Source organism: Leptodactylus fuscus, chromosome 4 (assembly GCF_031893055.1).
Source record: "Leptodactylus fuscus isolate aLepFus1 chromosome 4, aLepFus1.hap2, whole genome shotgun sequence".
NCBI lineage: Eukaryota > Metazoa > Chordata > Amphibia > Anura > Leptodactylidae > Leptodactylus > Leptodactylus fuscus.
Window position 1 is genome coordinate 949,303 of NC_134268.1, and position 12,835 is coordinate 962,137.

General features: G+C 45.3%; 1 protein-coding gene across 1 annotated transcript in view; it reads right to left on the reverse strand.

Moving 5' to 3' along the window:
• The window catches only part of NRBP2 (nuclear receptor binding protein 2), an 86,438-nt gene extending 80,884 nt beyond the window's left edge, over window positions 1-5,554 (reverse strand). Inside the window, exon 1 of the mRNA XM_075269955.1 lies at window positions 5,366-5,554. Coding sequence (XP_075126056.1) covers window positions 5,366-5,398 — 33 coding nt within the window. The 5' untranslated portion in view covers window positions 5,399-5,554. The remainder of the gene's footprint in view (window positions 1-5,365) is intronic.
• Window positions 5,555-12,835: the final 7,281 nt, after the last annotated feature.

The following is a 12,835-nucleotide window of genomic DNA, read 5'->3' on the forward strand; positions in this document are numbered from 1 at the left end:
AAGTGTATTATCACCAGGATCAGTCGTGTAATATAAGCGTATTATCACCGGGTCAGTCATGTAATATGTGTATTATCACCGGGATCAGTCATGTGATATAAGTGTATTATCACCAGGATCAATCATGTAATATAAGCGTATCATCACCGGGATCAGTCGTGTAATATAAGCGTATTATCACCGGGATCAGTCATGTAATATAAGTGTATTATCACCGGGATCAGTCGTGTAATATAAGTGTATTATCACCAGGATCAGTCGTGTAATATAAGCGTATTATCACCGGGTCAGTCATGTAATATGTGTATTATCACCGGGATCAGTCATGTGATATAAGTGTATTATCACCAGGATCAATCATGTAATATAAGCGTATTATCACCGGGATCAGTCGTGTAATATAAGCGTATTATCACCGGGATCAGTCGTGTAATATAAGTGTATTATCACCGGGATCAGTCGTGTAATATAAGTGTATTATCACCGGGATCAGTCATGTAATATGTGTATTATCACCGGGATCAGTCATGTAATATAAGTTTATTATCACCGGGATCAGTCGTGTAATATAAGCGTATTATCACCGGGATCAGTCATGTAATATAAGTGTATTATCACCAGGATCAGTCGTGTAATATAAGCGTATTATCACCGGGATCAGTCGTGTAATATAAGCGTATTATCACCGGGATCAGTCATGTAATATAAGTTTATTATCACCGGGATCAGTCATGTAATATGTGTATTATCACCGGGATCAGTCATGTAATATAAGTGTATTATCTCCAGGATCAGTCATGTAATATAAGCGTATTATCACCGGGATCAGTCGTGTAATATAAGCGTATTATCACCGGGATCAGTCTTGTAATATAAGTGTATTATCACCGGGATCAGTCATGTAATATAAGCGTATTATCACCGGGATCAGTCGTGTAATATAAGCGTATTATCACCGGGATCAGTTGTGTAATATAAGTGTATTATCACCGGGATCAGTCTTGTAATATAAGTGTATTATCACCGGGATCAGTCATGTAATATAAGCGTATTATCACCGGGATCAGTCGTGTAATATAAGTTTATTATCACCGGGATCAGTCATGTAATATAAGTGTATTATTACCAGGATCAGTCATGTAATATAAGTGTATTATCACCGGGATCAGTCGTGTAATATAAGTTTATTATCACCGGGATCAGTCATGTAATATAAGCGTATTATCACCAGGATCAGTCGTGTAATATAAGCGTATTATCACCGGGTCAGTCATGTAATATGTGTATTATCACCGGGATCAGTCATGTAATATAAGTGTATTATCACCAGGATCAATCATGTAATATAAGCGTATTATCACCGGGATCAGTCGTGTAATATAAGCGTATTATCACCGGGATCAGTCGTGTAATATAAGTGTATTATCACCGGGATCAGTCATGTAATATAAGTGTATTATCACCAGGATCAGTCGTGTAATATAAGCGTATTATCACCGGGATCAGTCGTGTAATATAAGTGTATTATCACCGGGATCAGTCGTGTAATATAAGCGTATTATCACCGGGATCAGTCGTGTAATATAAGCGTATTATCACCGGGATCAGTCTTGTAATATAAGTGTATTATCACCGGGATCAGTCATGTAATATAAGCGTATTATCACCGGGATCAGTCGTGTAATATAAGCGTATTATCACCAGGATCAGTCGTGTAATATAAGCGTATTATCACCAGGATCAGTCGTGTAATATAAGCGTATTATCACCGGGATCAGTCGTGTAATATAAGTGTATTATCACCGGGATCAGTCATGTAATATAAGTGTATTATCACCGGGATCAGTCATGTAATATGTGTATTATCACCGGGATCAGTCATGTAATATGTGTATTATCACCGGGATCAGTCATGTAATATAAGCGTATTATCACCGGGATCAGTCGTGTAATATAAGCGTATTATCACCGGGATCAGTCTTGTAATATAAGTGTATTATCACCGGGATCAGTCGTGTAATATAAGCGTATTATCACCGGGATCAGTCATGTAATATAAGCGTATTATCACCGGGATCAGTCGTGTAATATAAGCGTATTATCACCGGGATCAGTTGTGTAATATAAGCATATTATCACCGGGATCAGTCTTGTAATATAAGCGTATTATCACCGGGATCAGTCTTGTAATATAAGTGTATTATCACCGGGATCAGTCATGTAATATAAGCGTATTATCACCGGGATCAGTCATGTAATATAAGCGTATTTTCACCGGGATCAGTCATGTAATGTAAGTGTATTATCACTGGGATCAGTCGTGTAATATAAGTGTATTATCACCGGGATCAGTCATGTAATATAAGCGTATTATCACCAGGATCAATCATGTAATATAAGCGTATTATCACCGGGATCAGTCGTGTAATATAAGCGTATTATCACCGGGATCAGTCTTGTAATATAAGTGTATTATCACCGGGATCAGTCATGTAATATAAGCGTATTATCACCGGGATCAGTCGTGTAATATAAGCGTATTATCACCAGGATCAGTCGTGTAATATAAGCGTATTATCACCAGGATCAGTCGTGTAATATAAGCGTATTATCACCGGGATCAGTCGTGTAATATAAGTGTATTATCACCGGGATCAGTCATGTAATATAAGTGTATTATCACCGGGATCAGTCATGTAATATGTGTATTATCACCGGGATCAGTCATGTAATATGTGTATTATCACCGGGATCAGTCATGTAATATAAGCGTATTATCACCGGGATCAGTCGTGTAATATAAGCGTATTATCACCGGGATCAGTCTTGTAATATAAGTGTATTATCACCGGGATCAGTCGTGTAATATAAGCGTATTATCACCGGGATCAGTCATGTAATATAAGCGTATTATCACCGGGATCAGTCGTGTAATATAAGCGTATTATCACCGGGATCAGTTGTGTAATATAAGCATATTATCACCGGGATCAGTCTTGTAATATAAGCGTATTATCACCGGGATCAGTCTTGTAATATAAGTGTATTATCACCGGGATCAGTCATGTAATATAAGCGTATTATCACCGGGATCAGTCATGTAATATAAGCGTATTTTCACCGAGATCAGTCATGTAATGTAAGTGTATTATCACTGGGATCAGTCGTGTAATATAAGTGTATTATCACCGGGATCAGTCATGTAATATAAGCGTATTATCACCAGGATCAATCATGTAATATAAGCGTATTATCACCGGGATCAGTCGTGTAATATAAGCGTATTATCACCGGGATCAGTCGTGTAATATAAGTGTATTATCACCGGGATCAGTCGTGTAATATAAGCGTATTATCACCAGGATCAGTCGTGTAATATAAGCGTATTATCACCGGGATCAGTCGTGTAATATAAGTGTATTATCACCGGGATCAGTCATGTAATATAAGTGTATTATCACCAGGATCAGTCGTGTAATATAAGCGTATCATCACCGGGATCAGTCGTGTAATATAAGCGTATTATCACCGGGATCAGTCATGTAATATAAGTTTATTATCACCGGGATCAGTCATGTAATATGTGTATTATCACCGGGATCAGTCATGTAATATAAGTGTATTATCTCCAGGATCAGTCATGTAATATAAGCGTATTATCACCGGGATCAGTCGTGTAATATAAGCGTATTATCACTGGGATCAGTCTTGTAATATAAGTGTATTATCACCGGGATCAGTCATGTAATATAAGCGTATTATCACCGGGATCAGTTGTGTAATATAAGTGTATTATCACCGGGATCAGTCTTGTAATATAAGCGTATTATCACCGGGATCAGTCATGTAATATAAGTGTATTATCACCGGGATCAGTCTTGTAATATAAGTGTATTATCACCGGGATCAGTCATGTAATATAAGCGTATTATCACCGGGATCAGTCTTGTAATATAAGCGTATTATCACCGGGATCAGTCATGTAATGTAAGTGTATTATCACTGGGATCAGTCGTGTAATATAAGGGTATTATCACCGGGATCAGTCGTGTAATATAAGGGTATTATCACCGGGATCAGTCATGTAATATAAGGGTATTATCACTGGGATCAGTCGTGTAATATAAGCGTATTTTCACCGGGATCAGTCGTGTAATATAAGTGTATTATCACCTGGATCAGTCATGTAATATAAGTGTATTATCACCGGGATCAGTCGTGTAATATAAGGGTATTATCACCGGGATCAGTCATGTAATGTAAGGGTATTATCACCTGGATCAGTCATGTAATATAAGTGTATTATCACCGGGATCAGTCATGTAATATAAGTGTATTATCACCGGGATCAGTCATGTAATATAAGCGTATTATCCCCGGGATCAGTCATGTAATATAAGCGTATTATCACCGGGATCAGTCATGTAATATAAGTGTATTATCACCGGGATCAGTCATGTAATATAAGCGTATTATCCCCGGGATCAGTCATGTAATATAAGCGTATTATCCCCGGGATCAGTCATGTAATATAAGCGTATTATCCCCGGGGCGCAGTCACTTTCCTTTACACGGCGGTCGCTGTGCTGGCGGCTTTTGGTCGCTCAGTTGCTCGCAGTCGTCTCCGGTTCCGCACTAGTTTTCCTCCTGATGGTATGGCTACTATAGAGCCTGGCCGTGGCTGACACCAGAGGACAACAGCTTGTATATATCGTGTCATCACTGGGAGGGTTCTCAGGCGTCTCTAGTGATCTGGGATTTGTCTTCAGGACATTGTATATTAAACATGTGCGATACCTAAACAGCGAGGAAGCGTTGTGCGCGCGGTGTTTTTCCTTCTCCTTAGCACCGATACTCCTTGGGCATGAGTGCGCTGCGCCGCGCCGGGGGCTCCAGGTTTTGGCTTCTTCTCCCTTTCCCTCATTGCTATATATAATGAGGACTGTAAAGCACAACTCAGGGAAACGAAAGGGTTAATCAAGACGTGTCGAGGACTGGGCAGAGTTGGCAGGTCCGTGCGCCCGCGCTGGGCACGCTGCCACCTGTCATTGTGATGCTAACATGAAAGGGTTACACGACAAGATGGCCGACTCAGCCCCAATCAGAAAGCAATTTTTCCCCAAAAAAGTAGCCCCATTTTAACCCTTCATATTCCAGAGAACCGGTTGCACCAGAGAGCCCTGGATGTGTAAAGGTTATTAAACATTTCCCAACATGGCGACGTGCCAGAATTACGTTTTCTAGCGCTGCAAATCAGTGCGATGCCAAGTGTGCCAAGCCCTGTGGGCAGTGCAGGGGTTAATGAGGACAGGTGTGAAACCTGTTAACTCTCTGTGTGCTGCAGCGTCAGGGTGTTGTGGCTTACCTCGGTCTGTGCTGATGCCATGTGCAGTGCCATCCTGTGCAGAGGCGTCCAGATGGGCACAGCAGGGTCAGAAGCTGCCGGCGCTGCCCCCGTCACATGCAGGAGATGATCCCTCTGCCCAGCCTGTACGATCCACAGCCCACCCCCAGACTCTGCTCTCCCCACTCCCCAGTACAGATCTGCTCTCACCCTCCCTGGATCCAGACACCCATCTGCTTTCTGCCCAGGCAGCGGTGCTTGTTTGGGTGAGGCTGCAGCGCCCTCTGCTGGATCACAGTGGTATTGTGAGAGCAGCTCAATCACCTCCCACAAGACTGAGAGCATGGAGAGCTGAGAATGAGACCGGACACTTGGGATAGTCACCGGGCACCTGGGATAGTCACCGGGCACCTGGGATAGTCACTGAGCTCCTCTGATAGTCACTGGGCACCTGGGATAGTCACTGAGCTCCTCTGATAGTCACCGGCCACCTGGGATAGTCACTGAGCTCCTCTGATAGTCACCGGCCACCTGGGATAGTCACTGAGCTCCTCTGATAGTCACCGGGCACCTGGGATAGTCACTGAGCTCCTCTGATAGTCACCGGCCACCTGGGATAGTCACTGAGCTCCTCTGATAGTCACCGGGCACCTGGGATAGTCACTGAGCTCCTCTGATAGTCACCGGGCACCTGGGATAGTCACGGAGCTCCTCTGATAGTCACTGGGCACCTGGGATAGTCACTGAGCTCCTCTGATAGTCACCAGGCACCTGGGATAGTCACTGAGCTCCTCTGATAGTCACCGGGCACCTGGGATACTCACCGGCCACCTGGGATAGTCACTGAGCTCCTCTGATAGTCACCGGGCACCTGGGATAGTCACTGAGCTCCTCTGATAGTCACCGGACACTAGGGATAGTCACTGAGCTCCTCCGATAGTCACCGGCCACCTGGGATAGTCACCGGCCACCTGGGATAGTCACTGGGCACCCGGGATAGTCACTGAGCTCCTCTGATAGTCACCGGCCACCTGGGATAGTCACTGAGCTCCTCTGATAGTCACTGGGCACCTGGGATAGTCACTGAGCTCCTCTAATAGTCACCGGGCACCTGGGATAGTCACTGAGTTCCTCTGATAGTCACCGGGCACCTGGAATAGTCACTGAGCTCCTCTGATAGTCACTGGACACCTGGGATAGTCACTGAGCTCATCTTATAGTCACTGGGCACCTGGGATAGTCACTGACCTCATCTGATAGTCACTGGACACCTGGGATAGTCACCGGGCACCTGGGATAGTCACTGAGCTCATCTTATAGTCACTGGACACTTGGGATAGTCACTGACCTCATCTGATAGTCACTGGACACTTGGGATAGTCACTGGGCACCTGGGATAGTCACTGAGCTCCTCTGATAGTCACTGGGCACCTGGGATAGTCACTGAGCTCCTCTGATAGTCACCGGACACTTGGGATAGTCACTGGGCACCTGGGATAGTCACTGAGCTCGTCTGATAGTCACTGGACACCTGGGATAGTCACCGGGCACCTGGGATAGCCACTGAGCTCGTCTGATAGTCACTGGGCACCTGGGATAGTCACTGAGCTCCTCTAATAATCACCGGGCACCTGGGATAGTCACTGAGCTCCTCTGATATTTACTGAGCTCCTCTGATAGTCACCGGGCACCTGAGATAGTCACTGAGCTCCTCTGATAGTCACCGGGCACCTGGGATAGTCACTGAGCTCCTCTGATAGTCACCGGCCACCTGGGATAGTCACTGAGCTCCTCTGATAGTCACCGGCCACCTGGGATAGTCACTGAGCTCCTCTGATAGTCACCGGCCACCTGGGATAGTCACTGAGCTCCTCTGATAGTCACCGGCCACCTGGGATAGTCACTGAGCTCCTCTGATAGTCACCGGCCACCTGGGATAGTCACTGAGCTCCTCTGATAGTCACCGGGCACCTGGGATAGTCACTGAGCTCCTCTGATAGTCACCGGTCACCTGGGATAGTCACTGAGCTCCTCTGATAGTCACCGGGCACCTGGGATAGTCACTGAGCTCCTCTGATAGTCACCGGGCACCTGGGATAGTCACCGGCCACCTGGGATAGTCACTGAGCTCCTCTGATAGTCACCGGGCACCTGGGATAGTCACTGAGCTCCTCTGATAGTCACCGGACACTAGGGATAGTCACTGAGCTCCTCCGATAGTCACCGGGCACCTGGGATAGTCACCGGCCACCTGGGATAGTCACTGGGCACCCGGGATAGTCACTGAGCTCCTCTGATAGTCACCGGCCACCTGGGATAGTCACTGAGCTCCTCTGATAGTCACTGGGCACCTGGGATAGTCACTGAGCTCCTCTGATAGTCACCGGGCACCTGGGATAGTCACTGAGCTCCTCTGATAGTCACTGGACACCTGGGATAGTCACTGAGCTCATCTTATAGTCACTGGGCACCTGGGATAGTCACTGACCTCATCTGATAGTCACTGGACACCTGGGATAGTCACCGGGCACCTGGGATAGTCACTGAGCTCATCTTATAGTCACTGGACACTTGGGATAGTCACTGACCTCATCTGATAGTCACTGGACACTTGGGATAGTCACTGGGCACCTGGGATAGTCACTGAGCTCCTCTGATAGTCACTGGGCACCTGGGATAGTCACTGAGCTCCTCTGATAGTCACCGGACACTTGGGATAGTCACTGGGCACCTGGGATAGTCACTGAGCTCGTCTGATAGTCACTGGACACCTGGGATAGTCACTGGGCACCTGGGATAGTCACTGAGCTCCTCTGATAGTCACCGGACACTTGGGATAGTCACCGGGCACCTGGGATAGCCACTGAGCTCGTCTGATAGTCACTGGGCACCTGGGATAGTCACTGAGCTCCTCTAATAATCACCGGGCACCTGGGATAGTCACTGAGCTCCTCTGATATTTACTGAGCTCCTCTGATAGTCACCGGGCACCTGAGATAGTCACTGAGCTCCTCTGATAGTCACCGGGCACCTGGGATAGTCACTGAGCTCCTCTGATAGTCACCGGCCACCTGGGATAGTCACTGAGCTCCTCTGATAGTCACCGGCCACCTGGGATAGTCACTGAGCTCCTCTGATAGTCACCGGGCACCTGGAATAGTCACTGAGCTCCTCTGATAGTCACCGGCCACCTGGGATAGTCACTGAGCTCCTCTGATAGTCACCGGCCACCTGGGATAGTCACTGAGCTCCTCTGATAGTCACCGGGCACCTGGGATAGTCACTGAGCTCCTCTGATAGTCACCGGCCACCTGGGATAGTCACTGAGCTCCTTTGACAGTCACCGGCCACCTGGGATAGTCACTGAGCTCCTTTGACAGTCACCGGGCACCTGGGATAGTCACTGAGCTCCTTTGACAGTCACCGGGCACCTCTGACACTCACTGGGCACCTCTGATATTTACTGGGCACCTCTCATAGTCACCGGACACCTCTGACAGACACTGGGCACCTGATAGTCACCAAGCAGCTCTGATAGTCACTTGGCACCTCTGATAGTCACCGGGCACCTCTGATAGTCACCGGGCACCTCTCATAGTCACTGGGTATGAAGGATGTCACTGTTGTTTCCTGGTCAGAGAGCAGCTGCCTCACTGATAGTTCATCCACTGACAGCTGTTCCTCCCGCTTCCCTTTGTCTGGCTAATAACCTATACTCAGGCGTGTGTGTGCGCAGCATCACTGCTGGATACCATTGTGTAGATCACTGGAGACAATGTGTCATCCCGCAGAGCCACCAGGAACTGGTCAGTACTGAGCGTATCATCTACGCACCGCGATAGAGACAGTGGACTGATAGAAAAGGTCCCACACAGTTCCCTGCTGATATATAGGGGTTGTGGCCCCCCGCGGCTCCCCCACCCTTCATGAGCAATGAGTGGGAGGTCTGAGGGACAGAAGCTCTGGGGTCAGGCAGTTCACTAGAGGTTATAGTGTATGGGACGGATGTACACAACCTACCCCAGACCTCATACTGTAACACAGTCTGTGCCTGCCGGCGTACTACCACTCCCAGCAGGCGTACTACCACTCCCAGCAGGCGTGCTGCCCATTCCCAGCAGGCGTACTACCACTCTCAGCAGGCGTACTACCACTCCCTGCCGGCGTACTACCACTCCCAGCAGGCGTGCTGCCCATTCCCTGCACCTCCATACCATGCATGTAGGCTAACACTGTGCGTGCCGGTAAACCTTCCCCAGGCTATGTCTGTCAGGTTGTGCCTCACCTGCTCACTAGCGCCCTGCCTAGGTGCGCCTGTATACTCACAGGGGAGAAGTCTCCATAACAGGACACCCCCTTTAAGCCCAGTTGGTCATTGAGCCCAATTATTGAGGCATGTAACTGTGTGTGGGGCTGCAGTGGGGACTGTGCGGACCTCGGCTGACCCCGGCCTGGTGTGCAGATCACATATCCTGATACATATCATACATCTATGTAATGTGACCCCGGGCTCCGCCATCTCTTGGGCCGGTTCCTGGATGATGGGGAGAGTCAGGACATGTCAGTGAAGGCTTCACCCCGGGGACAGCTGAGGGGATCACTATCTATGGCGCACATATAACATGCCCGGATAGCATGGAATCCACTTGACAGGAGAGATGGGGCGAGGCGGAATATTCTGTGGCCTGCAGAGTTTTGGAGATATTTTTATCATATTGGATATGCAGTGGCGCCACCTACAGGGCAAGACGTGGTATCACGCAGTGAAGCCGTAATATTATAATGTTACTATAACACTGGATGGGGGAGGGGCGCCCTCAAAATAAACAAGTGAAAACCTTTATTATAAAATCAAGTACAAAGTTCAGGGCCAGTGCCCCCTATAGGTAAATAATTAGAAAAATAGGAGGTGCAATATACGCGCCCAATAAACTCGATCACGTCCCTTTGTACTGGGATTGAGAGATTAGTGGGTGTGAATTCGGCTGAGCGCTAACCCCTGGTCTTGTTACTGGCAGTGTTCAGTACACAATGTCATATATTCTTATACCAGGAGACCCACCCCTCTAATCCTTATACCGCCCCCCATTGATGGAAGAAGGGGATGGAAATGAGCACTTAGCCCGCTCTCAGCCTCAGTCTATGCCCTATATTAGGTGCAGATACTCCCTCCTAGACGCCATCAGCACTGTAACCTCCCAGCCCAGCACTTGGGTACAAGGAACCCTTATGGCGCTATTATTTCTCCCACCATTCTCTAAATATTTGTCTCAACGCGTTTCCTCAACTGAGTGATTCATCAGGAGACAGTTCAGCACACGATGGCACATGATGTGCAGCCAAAACCGCAGTTCTCGGGACCCTGGTGGTGGGTCACGATACTTCCAAGAGGTCGACGCGAGCCGCTATGAAGTCCGCCCTGATATAGGCTGTGAGCGGGCCCTACACCCCGCCTCACTCCAACCTGACGACCAATCAATGCGAGACAGCCATCTCGCGAGTCATCGGTGATGTGTCAGGGGGCGGGGCTAGTCAAGTGCGGTCGGGAGCAATTGTATATAATGTATAATGTACAGAGCACCATGGGATTAATATAATAATGTACAGCACCATGGGATTAATATAATAATGTACAGAGCACCATGGGATTAATATAATAATGTACAGAGCACCATGGGATTAATATAATAATGTACAGCACCATGGGATTAATATAATAATGTACAGAGCACCATGGGATTAATATAATAATGTACAGAGCACCATGGGATTAATATAATAATGTACAGCACCATGGGATTAATATAATAATGTACAGAGCACCATGGGAGTAATATAATAATGTACAGAGCACCATGGGATTAATATAATAATGTACAGAGCACCATGGGATTAATATAATAATGTACAGAGCACCATGGGATTAATATAATAATGTACAGAGCACCATGGGATTAATATAATAATGTACAGAGCACCATGGGATTAATATAATAATGTACAGAGCACCATGGGAGTAATATAATAATGTACAGCACCATGGGATTAATATAATAATGTACAGAGCACCATGGGATTAATATAATAATGTACAGAGCACCATGGGATTAATATAATAATGTACAGCACCATGGGATTAATATAATAATGTACAGAGCACCATGGGATTAATATAATAATGTACAGAGCACCATGGGATTAATATAACAATGTACAGCACCATGGGATTAATATAATAATGTACAGAGCACCATGGGATTAATATAATAATGTACAGAGCACCATGGGATTAATATAATAATGTACAGAGAACCATGGGATTATTATAATAATGTACAGAGCACCATGGGATTAATATAATAATGTACAGAGAACCATGGGATTAATATAATAATGTACAGCACCATGGGATTATTATAATAATGTACAGAGCACCATGGGATTAATATAATAATGTACAGAGCACCATGGGATTAATATAATAATGTACAGAGCACCATGGGATTAATATAATAATGTACAGCACCATGGGATTAATATAATAATGTACAGAGCACCATGGGATTAATATAATAATGTACAGAGCACCAAGGGATTAATATAATAATGTACAGAGCACCAAGGGATTAATATAATAATGTACAGAGCACCATGGGATTAATATAATAATGTACAGAGCACCATGAGATTAATATAATAATGTACAGAGCACCATAGGATTAATATAATAATGTACAGCACCAAGGGATTAATATAATAATGTACAGAGCACCATGGGATTAATATAATAATGTACAGAGCACCAAGGGATTAATATAATAATGTACAGAGCACCATGGGATTAATATAATAATGTACAGAGCACCATGAGATTAATATAATAATGTACAGAGCACCATAGGATTAATATAATAATGTACAGCACCAAGCGATTAATATAATAATGTACAGAGCACCATGGGATTAATATAATAATGTACAGAGCACCAAGGGATTAATATAATAATGTACAGCGCACCATGAGATTAATATAATAATGTACAGAGCACCATAGGATTAATATAATAATGTACAGCACCAAGCGATTAATATAATAATGTACAGAGCACCATGGGATTAATATAATAATGTACAGAGCACCATGAGATTAATATAATAATGTACAGAGCACCATAGGATTAATATAATAATGTACAGCACCAAGCGATTAATATAATAATGTACAGAGCACCATGGGATTAATATAATAATGTACAGAGCACCAAGGGATTAATATAATAATGTACAGCGCACCATGGGATTAATATAATAATGTACAGAGCACCATGGGATTAATATAATAATGTACAGTGCACCATGGGATTAATATAATAATGTAAAGAGCACCATGGGATTAATATAATAATGTACCGGGACCGGGGATAGGTAAGTAGTGTATGCTGCAGAGGAGAAGGATCACAGAGCTCCAGGGATCGGGGATAGTTAAGTAGT